At 40.3% G+C, this 24737-nt stretch overlaps 1 protein-coding gene across 5 annotated transcripts in view; it reads right to left on the bottom strand.

The window, feature by feature from the left end:
- The window catches only part of LOC136832175 (nonsense-mediated mRNA decay factor SMG8-like), a 169974-nt gene that overhangs the window by 118931 nt on the left and 26306 nt on the right, over nucleotides 1–24737 (bottom strand). For all 5 annotated transcript variants that reach the window (XM_067092946.1, XM_067092940.1, XM_067092930.1 and 2 more), the window contains 2 exons: nucleotides 21455–21606; nucleotides 41–205 (listed from right to left, as the gene is read on the bottom strand). In XM_067092946.1, coding sequence (XP_066949047.1) covers nucleotides 41–205; nucleotides 21455–21606 — 317 coding nt within the window. The remainder of the gene's footprint in view (nucleotides 1–40; nucleotides 206–21454; nucleotides 21607–24737) is intronic.

Raw genomic sequence — 24737 nt, 5'->3', positions numbered from 1 at the left:
CTTTAAAGTTATTACTATAACCAATACATAATGTACTCACCTGTGCAGAGAGCTATCTTGACTGGATCTGATCTGTGGAGGCAACAAACGCGCAGAGAAGATAAAGAGAACACGTGGAGAGCACAATCGCCCAAAAGAGATCCAGTCTTTGCTGATACCAGGTACTTGTCTCAAAATTTCAGCCAAATAATTTTGTGCTTTTGATCTGCAAAAAAAAAAACTACTGTGAATTTGAAAAGACTTTTGCCAGTTATGATATTTCAATTTTTTACTTATGCATGGTGACTAACATACATAACTATAATGAATATCATTCACGACTCTTATAGAGGACTCTCATAAAAAAATGGACATTATTGTGGCCAACAGCAAAACCTGTGCACAAATAAACCTAAAATGCACAGAATAATAACCAAACTTCAGCCTTGAATGAAGCAATCCTCATTTACAAACAGCAGCAACAAAGACTCAGAGAAAATGTCATGTCATAAAACATACTTCATGGAAGAGAAAAAATGCATGAAATGGTTACCAAATATACACTTCTTTTTTTCTCAGTGAGCACTCCCTCCTAACATCGTACCTGCCCTAGATTGCACAAGATCAAGAAACACTCACTACAGGTGTTAACTTAGCACAATGATTCCTCTTCTTCTAATGGCATAATGAACAAGGATCCCTTTCAAAGTCACCAAAATTATAACTGGACTTCCCTTCAGAGCAGAGAGGTCCAATCTTTATCCACAAAAAAAAATAAATAAATAAATACACTTCTTTCTGTGAAGTTTAACTTGCAATCACATTCCACTTCACTTAAGCTCAGATTACTCCCTCCCACTTGCTGGATATAAAACAGGCTGTATGCCAGCACTGGCTCTTCCTCCTAGGGCACCCAACAACTTTTACTTCAACATTTTCTCTTTTTTATATAAGTAGTAGCTTGTTTCGTCCTCAGGGAGTTACCCCTCCATGGTGTGCCAGCGCTTCATGGTGACTAGACTACTATCAAAGAAATATTTTTTAGCCTGGTCTTGTAGCTGTGTATTGTGTTGTAATGAAAACACTATGACATGATAGAGTATAATGGACTCAAGATAAGAGGACATTTTCCCTTATCTTCAGCAAAGCTGGACTCAGTTTTCCCAAGTCAAAACCTGTAAGATGAGACTATTGTACATGCACGTCTGCCATCTTGTTTTTGACCAATCAGGTAAAAGACCAGGAGCCATTACCCTCTTCTAACCAATGAAGTGCATATGCAAAGTCAACGCTCCTCACAAAATCGCTTTGATTCTCAATTTTTTCATCAGTGAGGATCATGGAAACATCTAAGCTTAAAAGTTAAGTGCTTATTTTTAAGCTCCAGTTAAACATAATTAGTTTACCTATTCCACAGTTTTTGTGTATGAAAGCTGGAGACCGGCCTTTGTTTTGCAAGCACATGGTTGGCTCTTTCTCACTATATCTGTTCACAATTTCTGTTTGCTATTTGTGAAAAATGCAAAATCTAAAGAATTGGTCATTCTATTTAGAAGTTTTAACTTAAGAATTCTTCCACAATTTATTATTAATTCAGATAATCCTTTCAGATAACGATGTCTACAACAGCCTTGGCAGTAGCCTACATGAGATGGTAGCCTAACAAATTCAGTGAGAATAATTTAGACTACAGTAGATGTTGTCTGTACCGTATAACTTAGGAATACATACCCTAAAGGTGATTTAAATAACCTGGATTAGGTAGTAACCTAAATTAAGGTAAGTAAGAACCTTTTAAGACATATTCTTTTATGGTCCTAGGCAGCAGCCTAGCTTACAGCAAGGACTCTAGGATTTGATAAACAGGCTACAAAATTTTTCACATTATATAACCTGTATACTTAATCATGAGCTACATAATCCAGGACTAGGCAGTGCCTTATATTAAGTTAAGTGATAGCCTTTTACAAAACATCCCATTACTAGACTAAATCATTAGCCTACCCCTTGTAATCTAGGACTAGACGAAAATAGTAACCTGTGCCAGATGAGATGGTAGCCTAGCTTTAAGGCTACATACTAAGGCATTTGCGTTTTACGTAACCCATACCCTTGTGTGAATTAAATAACCCGGATTATGCAGTATCCTATATTAGAGTGATACCCTAGCTATAAGATTACACATTATTGGGTTACTGTTTTATATAGTAGACCAAATAGCCTAGGATTAGATACAAACAACAACCTGGATTAGACAAAAATAGTAGCCTAAGTTTACATATTAATAAGTTGCTGGTTTTATACAGCCTGTATATTTAAGTGTGACCTATAATAATCTGGATTAGGTAATACCCTATACTAGGCTAAGAAAGAACAAATAAACCTAGGATTACATATAAAACAGTATTCTAGGATAAATAAAAATAAGCCAGGTTTTTACAACTCGGTAGCCTATCTGCAAGGCTACAAACTGGTAAGGTCTTATGTAGCCTTATCCTTACAAGTGATCTAAACCTAGAACAGGCAATAGCCTAACCAGATTAAGTAGGAATCCCTTTTTAAGGGAATATCCTGCTGTTAGCTTACAAACAGAGTGGCTGAGTATCAGACAAAAGGGTAGTCTTGGCAACATAAAACAGAAAACCAGATTACATGCAGTCCCTGGTTATCAGTGGTCCAAGTTTTATGGGGCTTGTCTAGCGACGAAAATCAGCGGTTTTTGGTGCCAATATGCGCTGATTTTCACTTATCGGCACCGATAATCGGGTAGTGGCGCCAATACATACCTAACAGAGGTGCCGATCTCCGGTTACCAGTGCAAATAAGTGCCAAAAATTGCAAATTTTCAGTTATTGGCAATTTTCGCTTATTGTTATGCCATCGGAAGGGAACCCCCACCAATAACTGGGGACTGCCTGTATAAGAAGGTTATTTTTTGTATAGCTTATATCCTTAGGTTTTAATAAACCTAGAATAAGAAGCGGCTTAGAACAGGTTAAGCGAGAACCCTCAAAGAAATCCTCTATGCTTAGCCTAATGCAGATTATGCTAGAAGGATTAACCTAAGCCACATAAAACAGTAGCTTTGGTTAGTTAAACAAATTAGTTCATAGATGTCTAAATATCATGACAATTTAGAGTTAAAATTCTACATAGCCATTGCAAATGGACTAACAGGTTAAGATATACAGCTATATAAGGTGTCCAAATTAATGTATTACATCTACTCATTTGTAATCAAATTAACCTGTAAGATGGAATATGTTAATGATACAGGGATTTACAGAAGTGTTCCTAATTAAAAACAATTTATACCAGTTAATTTCACTACAGGGCTGCCATTAGGCAGTACCCTCAACTCAAGTATTCCGTAGCAAATTGCTCAGTTCGCTTTTTGTCAGGGGGTACAGCCCATACCACCTGCTGTGAGCATAGTCCTTGTAAAAAATCAAGACAAATTTCCTTGGTTGCCAGAAATGTGCACAATTTGTAGTGTGCTCTTGGCAGCAAGTTTTAAGGATGAAACAGCTTGTTTTAAGCTGTCTCAATAGGTCCTAGGGTTCAGCAAGGGTGAGGAAGGGGGAGATTATATCTTTCCGGCAGAACTCTGGCAGCAGATATTTAACCCTTTCTCAGAGCAAGATCTATGTTTGGGCCAAAACCCAGTAACATCAGTCCCCAATAGCTCCCAGGTTAACCCTGCAGAGGAAATAGAGGAATCTTCACTTGGAGGTGATTTAATTACAAACGAATATGAAGTTGATATTGCTACCAAAATGACCTTGCTGAACCCAGAAGGACAGGGGACACAACTTTCAGCTAACCATGGGGGAAACCTTCCAGAAGGTATTCAAAATCCCCCATGCCGCTTTCAGAAGCTGAACAGGATCCTTCCCCCAAAAGGGATACAAGGATCCACCTAACCCCAATTGAAATGACTACATTTTCCGAGGGGTATAGCAACTTACCAAGGACCTCTGCCCTATGGGTAACAGACAGTTACAGTTCAACTGTGGATGCTCAGTCAGATTACGCAAGCTCCCCAAAAAGGGATATTGTGCACAGTTTGTCGCATTTACTCAATTCCGTAAGGGAACTATGAGTAACATCAATGATGCGCTTGCTACAGAACAGCAATATATAATGGACATATTGCATGATTCCAAACAGGAAATTAAAGAAATCAAGTTAGTGATGTACACTCCAGAGTGCAAAAGTACTGCATCCATCAAAAGAAAAGGGAGAGTAGAAACAAATTCTGCCCAAACAAGGTCTAAACCTTCAGATCAAAACACAATAGGGGATCCAATATTTTCCCCTGATGATACTGATAATCCTTGGCGAGACGCCTCAATGCACATTTTCTCCCCTGATGGTAATTATCTAATCAATGAGAGAAAAACCATGATCGAAGTTGTACATGTGGAGTTTAGAGATAAGAAAGTATTCTCTAATACAGAATGGCGCCTGATACCAACTGCGCAAGACATGGAGAAACCTCAAAAGGAAACAGTTCTCTTACCTGGGAATACAGCATTGAAAGCTATAAATGAAACCCTTTACCAGGTCAACAGAACAAGGATCAATACTCCCATTATGAATAAAACCCAACTTGCTCACCAAGTATCCCCAGCCTTCTGTCCCTTCACTTTTAAAATAATTAACCATGTGGAGGTAGACTTTCAGAAGTATATAGTAACTACAAAATGGGAGCCACTGACAGAACTAAAACCATTTGCTACAGTCTTCCCAGTTTCTAAAAATTCCACCAAGGAATGAGCAACACTTCAACTCCCTTTTGAAAGGAAAAAGCTCCCCTTAGATGTAGCTACTCAGCAATTTGGGACCCCTATGAGGAGAATCTCAGATGAGACAGCTGTGTCACTGTTTCATGCTAGGACCCACCTCCTTAGTATCTTAACCTCTTCCACCTTGCTGGAAGTTGCCATTAAAAGGCTTCCAGAAGATTCCAGGACAATTTTTGCTGTTGTGGCTATAAGTTTTATGAGAACCCTACAGGAAGCACTCTATGACTTTTTAGGCTGGTGCATAAAAGCACGAATGGAAACATTGGAAGGCTCCAACAAGTCACTTCCCAATGTGACTGCTTTATTACAGTCTAACCCCTTCTGTAAGGACTTGTTTGAGGATTCCGTGGTAACTCAAATTAAAGAGCAAGCACACCAACAAAATTGTACAGTGTAAGCTCTTCTGGGAAAAGGAGAATTCAGGAAACAAAAAACCTGAAATTTCCCTTTACCCAATCCAAAAAAGGCTCACTCTGATCAAAAATCATATAAGCTTTCAGTCACCTGCAAAAGCTTTCCTCATAAACAGGTAGGTGGTCAGAAGGGACAACAACAACCACATCAGCAAGGACATCCTTTTCACAAGGTCTGAAAACCGTCTTATAAAGGAAAAGGAAAAGCAACGCCTGGAATGCCTATCAAGGGAAAAGGTAGAGGAAGAGGAGGATACTAACAGGAACTGTTTGGGTGGGGGTCCACTTCAAAGACACCACAGGGAATGAAAGTGTTCTCCTTGGGGGCACAGCATTATTCTCAACAGGTTGGGGTGGAAATGATTTCATTCCCCCCTGCCATTAAAGGGTTTCTTTCAAAAACCAGACTCCTCTCTGGAAGATTACATGCAGAGGGCCCTGTTAAAGGGAGCCATAGAGTAACATGCATATATTCCCCACCAAGCACGCCTCTTCAGTGTTCCCAAAAAGGACTCCTCCAAACGAAGAGTGATCCTCGACCTATCAACATTGAACAAGTACATTGTTTGCCAAAAGTTTCGGATGCCTGCCGTTGCCCAAGTACATTCAGCTGTTCCAAAAGGGACCTGGGCAGTTTCTATAGATCTGAAAGATGCATACTGGCACGTCCCTATCGCCGCTTCCTGCCGCCCCTTCCAAGGGTTCCGGATAGGGAACGATACATACAGGTTCAAAGTCATGCCTTTTGGGTTAAACATTACCCCAAGAATTTTTACAAAATTAGTATCGGTAGTTGTCCGGGAACTCAGAAAAGAAGGAATGCAACTAATAGCTTACCTAGACAAATAGTTAATCTGGGGGTCCACAAAAAAAATTGCTTGAGCAGTGGTAAACAGACTCCAGTAAAAAATTTATAATAAATTGGAAAAAATCCCACCTCATGCCCAGCAGACATTTTCAGTGGCTGGTTCTGTTGGGATACTCTTCAAAGCCTGTTGTCTCTTCCCATCAAAACTCAGAACAGGATAAGGAAAAACCACAAAAGGTTCCTGGCACAGCCCAGGGTTTCCAGGTGGAAATTAGAACATATGATGGGTCTGCTGCAGTTTGTATCAGTAATAGATCCAATACGCAGATTGCAATTGAAAAACATGAACAAATTTTGGCTATCGCACGCAAGAAAAAAACATGCAAGACCAATCTCACCAAAAGAATCAGAAAGTTGGGGAGATACTTTGGCCTTGCACCCAGAAGGAATCTGGGGAAACAGGTCATCCTGACTCCTCCATCTGTACAAGTGACAATACAAATAGATGACTTGTTGACAGGTTGGGGAGGACATTGGGAGGATCGTTAGGTGGCAGGGAGGTGGTCAGCTACTCTGAGGAATTGTCATATCAATTTCCTGGAGCTGATGGCTGTCTTTTTGTCTCTCAAAACACTCAAAACCTCCAGAAGAGACACATATTCTTTGGTTCTAGACAACACAACTGCAATGTCCTGCATCAAGAGATCGGGATCATGCTCACCTCCTCTCAATGTGATAATGCTAGCCATCCTTCGGATGGTGCAAGTAAAGAAGTGGCACCTATCTGCAATTCACCCCACAGGGTCTCTCAATGCAATAGCAGACTCAACATCAAGGGAAATAACAGCCTCAAAAGAGTGGATGTTGGACAACCTCTCTTTTCAAACAATGGCCAACATGCTTCCACAACTGAAAGTGGACCTGTTTGCCACATACGAGAATATTGCCTACGGTGAAAACTACTCACTCAACACTGCTAGGTACCTAGTACAAAAATTACGGACATCATCTATCCGGCAATACCAATCTGTATGGAAGATATGGTTAGATTATATTCATATTGAGAGCCCAGTCGAGATTTCTAAAGAAGCACTTTTAAATTTTCTTATACAGTAATACCTGGAACTTGTGCAATTCGAGTTGTGCAAATTCACAGACATGCGAACTTTTCATTAGGACCTAACTAATTGTCATACACGAGTTTTTCACAGACACGAGAGCATTTGCGAATACTGGACTGCGAAACCCTGCAAAAGTGTTTATGTTTAATTTTTATATAATTTAAATGAAATAACAGTAAATACTAAAAGTAATAATTTCTCTCTCTCTCTCTCTTTACTGAGATGAGAGAATTTTTATGGTACATGTAGGCCTATATGTTTATTTGTTTTGTATGATAAATAAATTTTTTACCTAATAGTAAGTACTAATTTTCAAATATTAATAATAATAATAATAATTGTATTATTATTATTATTATTATTATTATTATTGTATCACAAACCACCATGCACCAAATGGATGACCACAGGGAGAACATCCTTAGTACAGAAAGACAAGAACAAGGGAGATATAGCAAGTAACTACAGGCCTATCACCTGCCTACCAATAATGTGGAAGTTACTAACAGGTATCATCAGTGAAAGTCTATACAACTACCTAGAGGATACAAACACTATCCCCCACCAACAGAAAGGCTGCAGAAGGAAGTGTAGGGGCACAAAAGACCAGCTCCTAATAGACAAAATGGTAATGAAGAATAGTAAGAGAAAAAGAACCAACATAAGCATGGCATAGATTGACTACAAGAAAGACTTCAACATGATACTGCACACATGGCTAACAGAATGCCTGAAAATAAATGGGGCAGAGGAAAACACCATCAGCTTCCTTAAAAATACAATGCACAACTGGAATACAGTACTTACAAGCTCTGGGGTAAGACTAGCAGAGGTTAACATCAGGAGAGGGATCTTTCAAGGCGACTCACTGTCCCCACTACTCTTCGTAGTAGCCATGATTCCCATGACAAAAGTACTGCACAAGATGGATGCTGGGTACCAACTCAAGAAAAAGGCAACAGAATTAACCATCTGATGTTCATGGGCGACATCAAGCTGTATGAAGCTGTATGGTAAGAGAATCAAGGAAACGGATACCCTAATCCAGACTGTAAGGATTGTGTCTGGGAACATGAGGATGGAGTCTGGAATATTATTATTATTATTATTAAAGTAGTTTAACTAGACCACTGAGCTGACTTTTCAGCTCTCAGAATAGAAAAATGCACTTGGTCAACATACAAAAAGGCAAAGTAACAAAGACTGAAGGGATGGATGGATGTATGAGTTTTAGGGCAAAAACCCAGGCACTGGGGCCAAAGAAGCCATTCAAACCATAATGGAAACTAAATAAATTATATTATGAAAAATGAGTTAATGAGTGTATGATGAAGATGGTTCATAGATAAATTACAATATGATAAATGAATGAATTAATGAAGAAAATGCTTAATAAATAAATATATATATATATCTATGATGTGATTAATAAAATATAATTAAATTTTATTAAAAATGTTTATAGACTTTAAAAGGGGATGAGCAGAAATATCTGCTTCATCTCCCAAAATATCACAGAGGATTTACCTCTAAAATATCTCTCTCTTTGGTTAAAATATCTGGGGCAAGCAACCAGAATGTGCTCCACTGTTAGCATCTCACCACCGCAAGCACACTCTGGGAGGCTGCCCTTCTAAAATAAACTGATGGGTCAAATAAGTGTGCCCAATCCTCATTCTGCTTAAAACTATTTCTGTTTGTCTATCCAACTGGAAAGACGAAAGCCACAACAATATACTATTTCTGATTTTTCTATACTTTCTATTATTGGCAAGAGAAGAAGTCCATCTTTCTTGCCATTTGTTTAAAATATAAGATCTAAAAGGACCTTTTAGGTCTGTATGAGGCACTTTACTAAAGGCTGTTTCTGAATAGACACTAGCACCTTTCGCTTCCCTATCTGCCATCTCATTTCCACAAATCCCCACATGAGAAGGGACCCAACAGAAAGAGACAGATTTACCCAGATAATACAAATGGAAGAGCGATTCCTGAACTTTTTGAACTAATGGATGGAAGCTATTGAATTTTTTATTGCTTCTAAAGTGCTTTTGGGAGTCCGAGTAGATGACGAAATTAGTGTCAAAAAAACTATATCCAGGGCAGAGACTATGGCTGTTAGTTCTGCTGTGAATATGGATGCAAAGTCAGGTAGTTTAGCTGTATATGCTGTAACACCAAGGATAACTGCACAGCCAACAAATACCTGGGAACAATAAGAGATGATATAAAACAGCAAGAGATGAAGGACACGATCAGGAAAGAATATATGCAGAGACTTAAGGTAATACTCATGTCAAAACTCAATGCCGGAAACATGACTAAAGCCATAAACACGGCAGCACCAGTAATAAGATACAGCACAGGAGTAGTGGAGTGGATGAAGGCTGAACTGCACAGCATAGACCAGAAAACTAGAAAACACATGACAATACACAAAGCACTACACCCAAGAGCAAATACAGACAGACTATACATAACACAAAAGAAATGGGGGAGAGGGTTACTAAGCATAGAGGACTGCGTCAACATAAGAGAGCAGCACCAAAGAAATGGGGGAGAGGGTTACTAAGCACAGAGGACTGCGTCACCATCGAGAGCAGAACACTGGGGCAATATCTGAAAACCAGTGAAGATGAGTGGCTACGGAGCGCATGGGAAGAAGGACTGATAAAAGTAGATGAAGCCCCAGAAATATACAGAAACATGAGAATGAAAAACAGAACAGAGGAATGGTACAACAACCAATGCAAGGACACTGCATGAGACAGACTAAAGAACTGGCTAGCAATGAAACATGGCAATGGCTACAGAGGGGAGAACTCAAGAAGGAAACAGAAGGAATGCTAACAGCAGTGCAAGATCATGCCCTAAGTCCAAAGAACAACAGATGGAAATAACATCTCACCCATATGCACGAAGTGCAAAATGAAAGATGAGACCATAAACTACATAGCAAGCGAATGTCTGGTGCTTGCACAGAACCAGTACAAAAAAAGAGGCATGATTCAGTAGCAAAAGCCCTCCACTGGAGCCTGTGCAAGAAACACCAGCTAGCTTGCAGTAATAAGTGGTACGAACACCAACCTGAGGGAGTGACAGAAAACGATCAGGCAAAGATCTTCTGGGACTATAGTATCAGAACAGAGAGGATATGTGCCAACAGACCAGACATGACTTTGATTGACAAAATCAAGAAAGTATCACTCCTTGATGTGGCAATACCATGGGGCACCAGAGTAGATGAGAAAGAAAGAGAAAAAATTGATAAGTATCATGACTTGAAAATTGAAATAAGAAAGATATGGAATATGCCAGTGGAAATTGTACTTATAATCATAGGAACACTAGGCGCTATCCCAAGATCCCTGAAAAGGAAGCTGGAAAAACTAGATGCCGAAGTAGCTCCAGGACTCCTGCCGAAGAGTGTGCTACTACAAACAGTGGGCATAGTGAGAAAAGTGATGGACTCCTAAAGCTGTGTCCACGCTTATTGCATTTCCACGTATTGTATCAGTGTTGCATAGCAGTGTGGACAGGAAAGGATTGCACCGTTGCGTATCATTATTTTGATACGCAACGGGCTTGATCCACCATTTGTCGATCTTTTGCCGTCACATCAAAGGAATGATGCGCAATGCATCTACCCTCGTGTGGACAGGAAGCGTGACATCGCTCCTTTGCACGCTCAGTCTTGTAGCTTACGACCATGAGTATAGTTGTAGCTGATCGTGTCATTGTATTATATATATATATATATATATATATATATATATATATATATATATATATATATATATATATATATATATATATATATATATATATATATATATATATATATATATATATATTTTTTAGTGTGAACTACTATCTAGGTACTAAAAAAATGGATTGGAGTAAGGAGGATGTCATACGCCGTGACTTTCTTTTCCTTTTACTGACATGATGTTCATGAATAAAAATATACGTGGCCACAGCCAACTGCACATTTACACTCATGGCTACAGTCAGGAAGAAACTGGATGAGACTGTTACACCACGGAATGATGATACAGCACGCGGATACGCAACAAGTGGGTACAATACCCTGTTGCACCTTATCGTATCACTAGGTGATACGCAACGATGATACGATACTTGGAAATGCAACAAGTTTGGACACGGTTTTAGGAGGCAGGATGCAACCCAGAATCCCACACTATAAAAACCACCCAGTCAAATAGGATGACTGTGATAGACAAAAAAAATAACAATAATAATAAAATAACTGTAATTACAAAATCCGTATGTGATACGTATTTTAAACAAACAAACAAATATCTTTCCTTATCTTTTGTAACTAGTTGAAGAAGCTCGAAGGCAAAACTGTCAGACATGTCAATTTAACATGACAAGATGGGGGAGTCTTGCTGATTAGCAGGTCAAAGGTTTCTTATGCAATTCTCTCTCTCTCTCTCTCTCTCTCGGTCCATAATAATTCATAAAAAATTTCACTCTCTTAAGTAAGGGCAACTGTTATCTCTCTCTCTCTCTCTCTTGCTTGTAGTTAGCACAATCTATGTATTACTGTTTCTCTGTATGTCTTTGCCTGTACAGTAGATAATTTTAAATGGATCTAATTTTACCTGTACTGTCTACAAACTGTAAATGCGCCATTCTAAAACATAGAAACATAGAGCATTTCAGAACAAAGAGAAAGAGACAGAATAAAGAAGTTTTAAAAACAAGGTTGAGAAGACTTTTAAAAATAGATCGGTGGAATAGGGAGAGAGAGAAATAGTATACGGATCTTCACACTCTCCTACATTTTTACGTCAACCATTTATTTCTTTTTTTAAGGGTAATGTATTAAGCTAACTTTTAAATGAAATTACAGTAACTTTAATTTCATTTTAAAGTTACTTTAATACTTTGGGAGCATGATTAGGGTCATATTTAGCATTTAAATTCTAGAAATAAGCATTTATTAGCATTCTTAGAGACAATGCCAAACTTACGAGGAAGTTCGCCTTGCGCGAGGGGATCTGGAACCTAACCTCACGTCCCCGGTTAACGGCAGGCTCAGTTAACGGCGATCTGGTTTTACGGAGCTTGTTTGGCGATGAAAATCAGCAATTTTTGGCACCGAAAATCGCCGATTTCCGCTTATCGGCGCCGATAATTGGGTACTGGTGCCGATACATACCTAACAGAGACGTCGATAACCAAAAACCGGCGCTTTTCGGCGCTGATAAGCCCCGAAAGTTGCCGATGTTTGGTTATCATCACACCCTCAGAACGGAACACCACCGATAACTGGGGACTGCCTGTATACCTTTTTGAACACAAACATCTTGTGGTTAAAACAATCATGGCATACAAGGCAGTATTAACGGAACCCTTGCTTTATGGATTCAGGATTGACCCCAGCATACAAGTTGTCACTACCCTTTGCCGTCTTTTGTTCTACAAAGACCCGCTCCTGAAAGACTTCCAACTACTTGGTCCCTAAACAAGGTACTTAGACCTTTATCTACGCCTCAGTTCAGTGGACCCAATATAAGTGCAACTCACATGCTACAAAAGACGATCTTCCTGACTGCATCAGCATCAAAAGCCCATATTAGTGAACTGGGCTCTCTTACACAGGGACGATACATCACTCAAACTGCTGATAATCAATTACTATTGTCCCCTGGCCCATCATTCCTGGCCAAGAATGAGGATCCTTTAAGAAGGAAATCTATTCTTATAAGAAAACTCAATTTAGCAGACAAAACATTATGCCCAGTTCAAGCACTTAAGGTTTACCTACAGGTCAAGGCAAACTCCCAGAAGGTCCGATTTTCCTACATCCTAGCATGAATAAACCACTCTCTCTATATAAGAGCTAAGGATAATTTTAGTGTCCCTCCATTCCTAGGTCACATGATATTAAGAAAGTAAGTACGTCATTGGCCTTCTTCAGAAATGTCTCTTTCGAAGAAGTCTCCAAATGTACAGGGTGGTCATCAGAGACAGTATTCTTAAAACATTACTGCCATCAACTTGAGCAAATCTGACTACACTGTGTATCTGTAGGTGGTATGGTTAGTCCTGACCCCATAGGCACTACAGTGAAAAACCATGGGTCTTCCTAATGGGTGGGTATGATGACTATCACTGAGGAAGGTGCAACAAGGCTGCAACCATACCCAGCATACTTAGGTAAGTCAATATAATTTAGAACTTCACTCTAAAAATGCAAGTTCTTGTTCAGTTTCTTGTTTCTTGTTACCAAAACCCAACAGGTTCTTAGAATAAGGAATGGGGGTTTCAAACTTATAGCTTGACCTCGGACCAGAAATGTTTTGGTTTTTTCTTTGGGTTGTTGGGATTAAAATTTTGAGAGCTTAAGGCTTTTGTCACCTGTCAATTTGTAAAGCTCCTTGAGGATGAAACAAGTGACAACACTATCAAAAAACAGGGTTTGATGTAGGAAAACCTATTTTTGGTAGTAGCTGTTGAGTCTTCAAAACCCTCCCACTTCCCTGACAAAAAGGCATGGGATTTGGGCAAGGGATCATCCTACGTTGACCAACAGAGAGTAATGGCTCCTAGTCTTTTATGTACCTGGTCAAAAACAACATCGTAGACGTGCATGTGCAATAGTCACTTCTTACAGGTTTTGACATTGGAAAACTGGGTTCAGCTTTGCTGAAGGTAAGGGAAAATGCTCTCTTATCTTTGGGTCCATCATACTTCATCACGTCATAGTGTTTTCGTCGTTACGACACAATACCCGGCTACAAGGCCAGGCTAAATATCTTGATATTAGTCTAGTCACCACGGAGCACTGGCACACCAAGGAGGGGTAACTCCTTGAGGGCTCAAAAGCAACTACCAAAAATAGGTTTTTCCTATGTCAAAACCTGTTTTTTACCTTTTTGGTTTTGTAAATCCCTTGTACAGTATATCCATTTACATTTTGCTATCCCAATCATCTATCTCCTATAACACCATTTGTTACTTCAACAGACATTTCAGAACACCATTCACTGCTACACCTCTCCTACACCATCCCCACAGTCCTTTTCTCAACTAAATGCTTTTTTTTTGCTTTTTATCTGGTCACCATAAAACTGGTTTTGATTGTCTTTCTTAACTATCCTGTCAACACTATGAAATACCTTTTCTGGGTCACTGACTTTATCAGTCATAGAGTTTACCGAAAAATCATGTGAAGACAACATTTTTATTCCAATGGCAAAATTACAAAAGTGGCACTTATTTACAAATATGGTACCATGTTTTTGTAACACAAAACAAGCTTTTCATAAAAATTTACATATTAACTCATGCCCTGAATGTTTAAACCAGTCTTTCATCTGTTAGGCAGGTGGTAGTCTCTCCATGCATGTGCCATCTGATCCTCAAGTATATCTCAACCATTTCCAAAAACTATGATGAGAGCAACAGAGAGACCAGTGAAATAAGGGAAGAGTGATTTCAAGGAATCGATCATTTTCATAAGCTGAAAAGTTCAAATTTTCTTGGAGCAAGATGTTCATCGACAGACATGCAAAGTAATGATTAATTCTCACCACTTAGGGTATGTTGGGAGCTATATACACACTCAAAAAAGTAGAAAAGGTATCTCCCTCATCTGGAACTTGTCTAGGGATGACATCCACAGCACAAAAGGCTCACGTAAAATAATTGGGATATGATGAAACATGCCATTTTTATGATAAAATAAAATTTTATATATACTTACCCAGTAGTTACTTAGCTAAGAGTTTCTACTCAAACAGCAGCTTAAATTTTGAAGTTTGTGGTAGTGATTCTTTTGTTTTGTGTAGGTGACAAGACCCCACCCACTTTCGGGATAAGATAAAGGAACAACTAAGCCAACAGATCAACTTGTTTAAGCAAAAAAGTCCATGCATGGGAAGGAGGGCAGGCTCCATCCGTAATTACTGGGAAAGTATATATAAAACTTTATCATAAAAATGTCATTTTTATGTAAGTAACTTACCCAGTAATTACGTAGCTGATTCCACACTGAAAGGTGGTGGGGGATTGTGAATGGTAAAATAACAATCTACATATGAAAAGTTAATGACCTAAAATAGGCTAACATTGAGACAATGTTTGTTGTTTCCTTACCTGGTGAGAGAGCTGCTCAAATAATTACTGCCTCTGGTTGTGCTCATCTCAGCCTGCAGAGGTGTGGCGGTATAACCAGAGTTGTCTCTATGGAAGTGGGATATTCTGCAGTGAAGGAGTACTCTGAAGGCTGACAGAATATACAGCAGGAACTTTGTGATGGTCAATAACGAAGGCCAACAAAGCTCAGACAACTGCCCCTGCCCAGGGAGAAGTACCAAAACACAAAAAAAAACAGCAATAAAATCAAAATCGCCTACACCATAAAAACTAACATGACCACTACTCCACTCTTGTACCCTCCAGGTTTCCCCAGAACTCGACACCACGAATAAGGCGAAGAGCTAAATACATAGGAAGGGATACTTCCTACACTTCCCCACCCATCACTATGCCAGCCACGGAAATCGGTCCTAGGGTACCGCATCCTAGGGTACTGCAGTTTTTGTAAACAGTTTCCATGTCCTGCAGATAGTGCATTGCAAACACCAACTTGCTTCTCCAGTACATTGCCTGAAGATGGAAGACAAGGAAAGATTGTGCTTGAAAGCTACTCATGTAGCGACTGCCCTTACATCATGAGCTTTAACTTTCATGACCCTCATGTCATTTTCCTCCACTTGGGATTGAGATTCAATAATAAGATATCTCAAGAAGAAGGAAATGGCATGCTTAGATAAAGGTCTAGAGGGATTTTTGACCATGCACCACAAATTAGAAAAACTGCCCTTTAATTTTCTCAGTTCGGTGCAGGTAGTACCTGAGGGCTATCACCGGGCATAACACTCTTTCCTCCTCTTCTATGCCTAAAATATCAGATAGGTTCTTAATGGTGAAAGAACGAGGCCGAGGGTGTGAAGGGTTCTTGTTCTTTGCCAAAAAACTTAATAAGAAGGAACAGACTATGTCTCCGTTTGAAAAACCGATCCTCCTGTCAATCGCTTAAATCTTGCTTACTCTCTTCGCAGTGGCCAGCATTATGAGAAAAATAATTTTCCTAGTTAAATCCCTCAGTGAGGAAGAACGCATAGGTTTGAAGCGCTCACTTGATAACCACTCAAGTAGCGTATCTAGATTCCAAAATTCCCCTCCTTTCTAGATCTGCTGGTATCGAACAACTTGATCTGGTATGAAATGTCCTGTTTAGAAGAAATGATGAGGCCTTCATGACAGAAAACAGAGGTGAGCATCCATCTGTAGTCTTTTATGCTAGAAGACCACCTTCCAAGAGAAGACCTCAAGCACAGAAGAAAATCCGCTATTTGAGGGACAGACGTCTGAGAAGATGAAACCCCATTTCTTCTGCACCAGGTCCTAAAAAACTTCCACTTTGTCTGGTAGAGCTTGCTGGATGAGGCACCTCTACATTTGGCAATGGCCTCCACTGCCAATCGCAAAAATCCTTTTGCTCAGACAAATCTACTGACAGTCGAAAGCCTGTCAGGGCCAGAGTGGACAGGCTTATGTGGAATATCCTGCAGTCTGAGAACACTTGGACAAGCAGAGAGGAGCCTTGGAAAGTCTATGAGAAGATCCAGAAGGTCTGGGAACCATTCCTTCTGTGGCCAAAAGGGGGCCACCAGAGTCATCTTTACATTATTATGAGAGTGGAACTTCTTGAGAACTTCCCTTATCATTCCGAAGGGCGGAAAAGCGTAAAGGTCCAAATTTGACCAATCTTGGATCATCACATCTTTTGCCCATGCGAGAAGGTCTGGAACAGGAGAGCAGAACAGAGGTAAGCATGATTCCTAGAAGTTGCAACTAAGTCTAGGGTCAATTGTCCCCCTAGACTCAAAAGGTTGGAGCAAACCCAACTGTCTAATGTCCATTTAGTCAGAAGGACATGATTCCGGCAGCTCAGTTCGTCTGCTAGGACACTGCATTTGCCTTGGATATATCTTGTGACTAATTGGGTTCGGTTCTGGTCTGCCCAGCACAACAGGTCTCTTGCTATCTCGCACAGGGAGAACAAGCCTGTTCCCTCTTGATGTTTTATGTCGGCCAAGGCTGTGGCATTGTCTGCATGCACTGTGATCGTCTTGTTGCACAATTCTATTACCAAATGACTGAGACCCAGGTGAACTGCCTTCAACTCTCGTAGGTTGATGCGAAGGTGTTTCTCCTTCGGGGACCACTTTCCCCAGATTTCTCGGTTCCTGAGGAGCGCTCCCCAACCCAGATCCGACGCATCGGAAAAGAGTCTAGGTCAGGGCTAACTGGGAGAAGAGATTTTCCCTCCATCAATCTTTCTTTGGACTTCCACCAATGCAGATCCTCCTTTATCTCTGCTGTGATAGGAAAGAAGTGAAGATCTTGATGTACTTTCTGATCCTAGCAGGCAATCAAGTAAAACTAGCGACCTCACGTGCAGTCTCCCCAGTCTTACAAACTGCTCCAATGAGGCCAGAGTGCCTAAAAGACTCATCCACTGAGTTGCTGTGCACAAATGAAGGACGAGAAACAGTCGACCTTCCTCAAACAGTCCTCCACTCTCTTGGGGGATGACAGAGCCCAAAAACTCTGAGAGTCCATCAGAATCCCCAAATAGAGAATTCTCTGAGTGGGAGTTAGTTGAGATTTCTGGAGATTCAATAAAAGTCATAAATCTTGAGTCATGCAAATTGTTTCCTATAAGTCACCATGCATTGTTTCTTTGTGGGAGAGCGAAGTAGCCAGTTGTCTAAACAGAGTAAGATCTTTTTCCCCTGCTAGATGAAGCCAACCTGCCAGGGGAGTGAGTACACTCGTAAAAACTTGTGGGGCAGTCGAGAGGCCGAAACAAAGTGCTCTGAACTGATAAACTTGGCCCCTGAAGACAAACCTGAGGTATTTTCTTGAATCCTCGTGAATAGGGATATGAAAATACACGTCCTGCATGTCTAGGGAGATCAGCCAATCCCCCTGACAGATGGAAGCAAGAACCAACTGTGTTGTCTCCATACTGAATTTTGTCTTCTCTATGAAGGTATTCAAAGCACTCACGTCGAGCACTGGTCTCCATCCCCCCTGAAGACTTGGGCAGTACGAAGAGTCGATTGTAAAACCCCTTAGACTTGGAGTTCCCGACTAGTTCTATGGCCCTCTTGCTGATGAGAGAGGGAACCTCCTCTGAGAGGGCCAAATACCTCTCCGATCCTTTGCAGTAAGCCGTCAAGGCAACGAGAGTGTTGGTCAAAGGAGGCCTCTCCTTGAAGGGGATAGAATAACACTCCTTGAGTACTTTGACTACCCACTGGGTCTGCCCCTCTTGAACTCCACCTCTCCCAGAAAAGAAGGAGTCTCACACCCACTGGGGCATGCAGGGTGGAACAATCTCACCAATGGTTGTCTGTGGGAAAAGATGATACTTGTCCAGCAGAAAAATAAAAGCGCCGATTCTGAGACAATGTCACACCCTTAGACATGAAGGAAACCCAAAGTTCCCTCTTCTTGAGTATGCCCATCACGTATAGTGAGGCAATCTCCTGCGAATTGTCTCCAACTGCTTTGTCAGTGCAGGAGAGAAAATCCAGAAGTTCCAAAGCGTAATCAGGCGGAAGCAATGACTCCTGAACTTTCTTGGCAAGAGCACCTAAACACCAGTCCATAAAACTTAAGACTTCAAAAGTCTTAAAAAGACTTTTCAGAAGGTGGTCCATCTCTTGCGCCCAAAAGAATACCTTCGCTAACGCAAGAGCGGATCTACGGCCTGTGTCAATGAGATCCGAGAAGTCCCCCTGGGAGGAGGCAGCCACTCCCAGAGAAGGAGCTTCTTCAGTAGCATAAGATAAGTAGTGAGACCTAGAAAGACGAGAAGGAGGGACACTAAAGCAAGCCTTCCCCTGCTCCCTCTTCTCGGAAAGCCAGTTCTCCACTTCACTAAGGGCCTTCTTGGATGAGGACAAGAAAACCAATTTAGGGAGTCCGGCAGTGTCCGAAGGCTGACTGCTCATCATATAAGATGAAGCTGGGGACGAAGGAGTCGCAGGAGAGCAGAACTCCACGAAGTTCTGAAGTAAAAACCTCAAGAGGGTCGTGTAAGGAGTCACCGGAGAATCTTGGCTGAATCCTCTTCTTATGACAAAACAGGAGACAAGGAAGCATCCGACGGAGGTGCCTTAGCAGTGGATGGTCCATGAAGAAGCTGCAGAATGCTATCCAACTTGCACTGAAGAGGAGCCAATGTTGGATCCAAACTTGAGGCCGACTGACAATTCGTCGCCGAACTGGACGAAGCTGGCGCTTGTAGCTTAGAAGCTGACATCAAAATACTGGCTGGTTCCCCCGAGGCACTTGCAGCAGGCGGAGGAGTAGATGCATGTTGATGTGTCAGGGCTTTAGGGCAAGCAGATGCATCAGGGAACTTGGGTGCTACAGGACACTCAGATGCTTCAGGAAGCTTGGGCAATTCAGGAAGCTTGGGCTCTTCAGGAAGCTTAACTGTGTCAGGGTGTTTAACTGCAGGCAGGCATTCAGGTAATGTAAGGCGCTCGGCCGCTACTGGGAGCTCATCGTATGAAAAACGCTCGTTAAGTACGGGGCGCTCAGCCGAATCCGGGTGCTTAGACGAAGAACTTCATTCAGACTAGAAGCAGAGTGCTTGGAGTCAGAAAGAAGACACTTCTTAAATGAAGAGAAGTGACTAAACACTCGTTCCTGACATCCAGGAAAGAAGTGCTCAGGACTGTACCACTTACTGCAAGAAGGCTGAGGACTGACAGCTCCCTCAACCTTTTGCTGGGCAGATGAGAAGCTTGGTCCTTGGAAGAAGAATACCTCTTCAATGGGCATGACTCGTCAGGAAGATGCCATTGGCATCTTCTGTATGGCGAAGAATCCCTCGAACTAGACGAGAGCTGACGTACATCCGAGACGCCTTTCCAGTGGCTGTCTCTTGGCGCAAAAGGCTGGTCTGAGGGGACGACTGCTTGTGGGCAGACCCTACTGACCTCCCTTGGGCTAACGGCATGCCTCTTCCCTGGTTCAGGGGAGTATGGCAGTGACTGATGCCTAAGAGAATCAGTGGGACAAACAGCCACTGCCTTCACTAACACTTCACTTTCACTTTTCTTGTCGAGCTTGTCCATAAGGGCACTCATCGATGCATAATTGGGCCACTATACCTACCACCATATTGATTCTCTGATCAAATTTTTTTTCCATGCTGGCGAAGCGATCGGGCTCGGAAGTGTGAAATTCAGGAGCAGTAGGTGGTCTAGGAGTATGGACTGATATAGGGGAAACAGGAGGAAATACAGCAGGAATATCTACATCATTAGATTTAAGAGTCATTTGACTAGCTAATTTCTCGCCAGCTTTAGCAGCTGCCTTCCTCTTGCGATCTCTCTCTAATTTATTTAAACGAGAAGCCAAGGTCTTCCATTTACGTTCGTCCCAATCCCTGCATTCGTCACATGTCAAATCAATGGTGCAAACTAGCCCTCTACAATTTGTGCACAGGGTATGAGAGTCATAAGTTATTTTCGTTAACCAGGTATTGCAGCCTTTGCTGAAATACCAGAAACTAGAAGAGCTAGTATCTGACATACTAACTAGCTAAAAGTCACAATCAGTAACAAAGTCAGATCATGAAAAAAAAAAACAATGCCGAAGGCTATCATACAAAGAATACTTCACCAGGTAGGAAGAAACAACAATTGTCAAAACCAAGCTGCTTAGTCAACACAGTGTGTGGATGATATTAGCAGCAGAAACAAATTGATCTATTGGCTTAGTTGTTCCTCTATCTTACCCCAAAAGTGGGTGGGGTCTTGTCACCTACACAAAACAAAAGAATTGCTACCACGAATTTCAAGATTTAAGCTGCTGTTCGGGTAGAAACTCTTAGCTAAGTAATAACTGGGTAAGTTACTTAATAAAAAAACTAATTTCCAATTGGTGCTAGTATAACAATTTTGTGTGAAACAAATACCTGTGGTTACCAGCACGACATGTTCACAAAAAGTAAGGCTACTGTCTGATGGCTCTAGATAGTACATGAGTGGAGATACTACCATCTTGTGTCTCAGTAAACAGTCGAAAAAATGGGAACATTTTGTACATGAATATATTCATAGATTTATGATTAGTAAGTTTCTGATACAGTACTAAAATTCCTATAAGCATTTTTTAATATCTAAATTGCATTTACTTCACTGGACTGCAGTATGGTGAGCTCTCTCGATTACTAATAGAATTACTATTGTATCTAACCTTACAGTATCCAATGTCCGGAAAAGATGAATATAACTGATGTCAAAGACATGTGTTGGGTGACACAGCAGCAGAATATGAGACACTGAGAAAAGGACGAGCAAGCTTCTAGCATATGCCAACTTCAAACTTGACCAAGCCATAAGGAATCCCTGCAATAAAAAAACACTGATGTAAGGGCATTATTTTTTTAATTAAGAGAGTTTTTTTATACACTAACCCATTACAACAGCCTTATCTATGTCCATACAGACTTTCAAATGTCACAAAAGAAGAAAAAAAAATCCTCCAGTTCCAGCCAGCACTACATGCATTTGGGTTCTACCAGTCCTTTGGTGGCAGTCTGAGTCATAGTTCACAGTGACTGGAGCATGTGTGGGGTACTAATAAGAGACTAGGGGACAACTGATCCAAAGTAATGGGTTTGTTTATGAAAACATAAGTGAAAAATCATAGCAATGCATCCCCTCAATGTCAAATAAGCACAGATCCATCAGATTTCAATGCTTACACCAGCTCCTAACAATAATTTGGGAGAGCCTTTATAGCACTATTTTTAAAAATCCTAATTACTGACTTTACTGCATAAAGTTCTGCTCTGAAAACAGAAACATTATTTTTAATAATGCTTGCTCTGGAAACAGAAACATTATTTTTAATAATTCTAAGTACTGACTTTACTGCATACAATTGTTCTGAAAATTGATACATTACAGTAAAGATCATTTACTGTATAATGAATTCCATGGGACTGTCGTCTGCAATTTGTTACAAGTATCATTCTTTATAAAAGGAGATACTTGAAATGATTGGATTACCTCCCTTGTTTTGATACAGAATGAAATCCAGACAATAAAGTATCGATCTTCCTAAGTGTATCAAGATTTCTAATACATTTCAATAAAAGTCATTGTTAGTTTAAGAACTGGATATGTATTTTAACATTTAAAACAAAATCAAAATTATGTTTGTAGTTTTTCCTTTATTTAAAACTTTTAAATGAGAAAGCAACACAGCATATTAATTTAAAACATTTTCATTACGCATTACATAAAAAAACAAGCACTAAGCAGTTAAAAAACAGTTTTCACTGCTGTGAGTTTCCGATGGAGTTTTGCGATAAGTTGGAGTGATTCTCTGTCTCATATGACTTGTTATCCTTCTTCTGCTTCACTGGGATAACAGGTGTTTGATGTTTGTTAAACAATAAACTTATCACTCTTTACACTAAGTATTTTTTACTAATAAAACTGTAAGCGGGACATACAAAATAGTTTGTTAGCAAATCATACGCAACACTTTAGTATGTCAAGGAAAACCTCTAGTTCATTTATAGCAAATTTTTAATTACATGTCCTCAACTTTATCAAATTTTATTGTAAATAATTTGGTACTTTTTATTGTACCTGAGTGCTGCGTTAGATTTTTGATACTACAAATTGCTTCAAAATGTCTGCCAAATGGGTTAGTAGTTTCACAAGTGTTGTGAACTTTATTTAAATTATGTATAATTGCTATCTAAAGATTCACATGTTTGATGATTAATGTGTTTATATGTTCTGTGATCAACCTTACTACATGACACATTCATTTTGAAAGTGCACACAGACAAAAATGACATTTTTATAATAAAATGAAGTTTTATATATATATTTACCCAGTGTTATGGTTCCCGTTGTATATTTCTTTAATATTTTGTATTTGATTTTCTTTTCAGTCACTAGATGGAGTGTGTATCCTTAAATATGTATGATTGTTTTCAGTCACTAGATGGAGTGTGTATCCTTAAATATGTATGATTGTTTTCAGTCACTAGATGGAGTGTGTATCCTTAAATATGTATGATTGTTTTCAGTCACTAGATGGAGTGTGTATCCTTAAATATGTATGATTGTTTTCAGTCACTAGATGGAGTGACTAATTATTTGTAATTTAAGTATTGTTGGTTTGTTTCATGGTCCTTGGATGACCGAATATTGTTTACTTTGACAATAAAGTTTTCTTTATCCAGTGTGTTTCCTGGATTGGTGATTAACGGTTATTGGATTATTACTTGGATATAAAAGTGTTTATTTGTATTCGGTAAGATATAATTGTTCATTTTATGTTTCGTGACACCAGTGGACTTATTCAAGACAAAGATATAAATTTATTTCTCATTAAAATGGGCAGGAAGGTTAGCAGTGGGAGAGAGATGACTTAGATGGTGCCAGGGTACCAGTAACTGGTGGCGAGCGCCCGAGAGCGAACAGCGAGGCGCCAGAGAGTGAGCCCAAGAGCCTGAAGTGGGCGCCTAGTGCCCAACAGCGGGCGCCAAGCACCCGATAGTGGGTGCCAAGCGCCTGAAAGCTGCCACTGAGCGTTCTGCAGCTGGCGGCCGTCGAGCCAGTAGCTCAAGCAGGGGCCGAGCATTCTGCAGTTGGCGGCCGTCAAGCCATTAGCTCGAGCAGGTGCCAAGCGTTCTGCAGTTGGCAGCCGCCGAGCCAGTAGCTCGAGTAGGTTCCGAGCGTTCTGCAGTTGGCGGCCGTCGAGCCAGTAGCTCCAGCAGGAGAGCACTACTGGGCGCTTGTAGAAGGAGCTAAAAAATGTGTAGCTCTTCACAATTCCTGTCATCCTCCGAAAGCACGTCGTAACCAAAACAATGAGCACAATTCTTTCCCACTGTATTCCTGCCCTTACACTTATCAGTTCTCTGCAAAGGAAAGTGTAATAATATGTTCAATTAATTTTTTAAGAACAAATTTATGAAGTACACAGAGCACCATTATACAGATATCTCAATTCTTTTAACATACATATCTCAATACTCATCAAACATTATTTGAGACTCGCTGGTGCATTTCATTCTCAAAAAATCGGTCTGGAGCGAACACAAGGTTACATTTATTACACTACTCGGAAAAGGAAAGTAAACCTTTACGGACCAAGATGAAGTACACAGAATACCATCATATCTACGTCTCAATTCCTGTCACACGTTTGAGATTTATAGTTATGCCTTTCAACAACGAAAATATCGGGTAGATAACGCAACATTAATATTTTACGCTCAAGAAGCGGCAGCGAATGCAAAACTGTAAATTTCTTTACAAAGGAAATTCAGTTTGGTAGCAAACACATTATACACTATTACACACAGTATCATCATACATACAAGTCTCATATTCTAATTAAGACTGAGACTTGCAGATAAGAAACAAAATCATGTTACTGGTTCGGCAACGAACACAATGTTTACATTCACCGGTAAAGGCGAAATTGTCGGTTAAACTACGCTGTCAGT

This window comes from Macrobrachium rosenbergii, chromosome 4, assembly GCF_040412425.1.
Source record: "Macrobrachium rosenbergii isolate ZJJX-2024 chromosome 4, ASM4041242v1, whole genome shotgun sequence".
Lineage (NCBI taxonomy): Eukaryota > Metazoa > Arthropoda > Malacostraca > Decapoda > Palaemonidae > Macrobrachium > Macrobrachium rosenbergii.
This window is presented reverse-complemented; position numbering and strand designations above follow the sequence as displayed.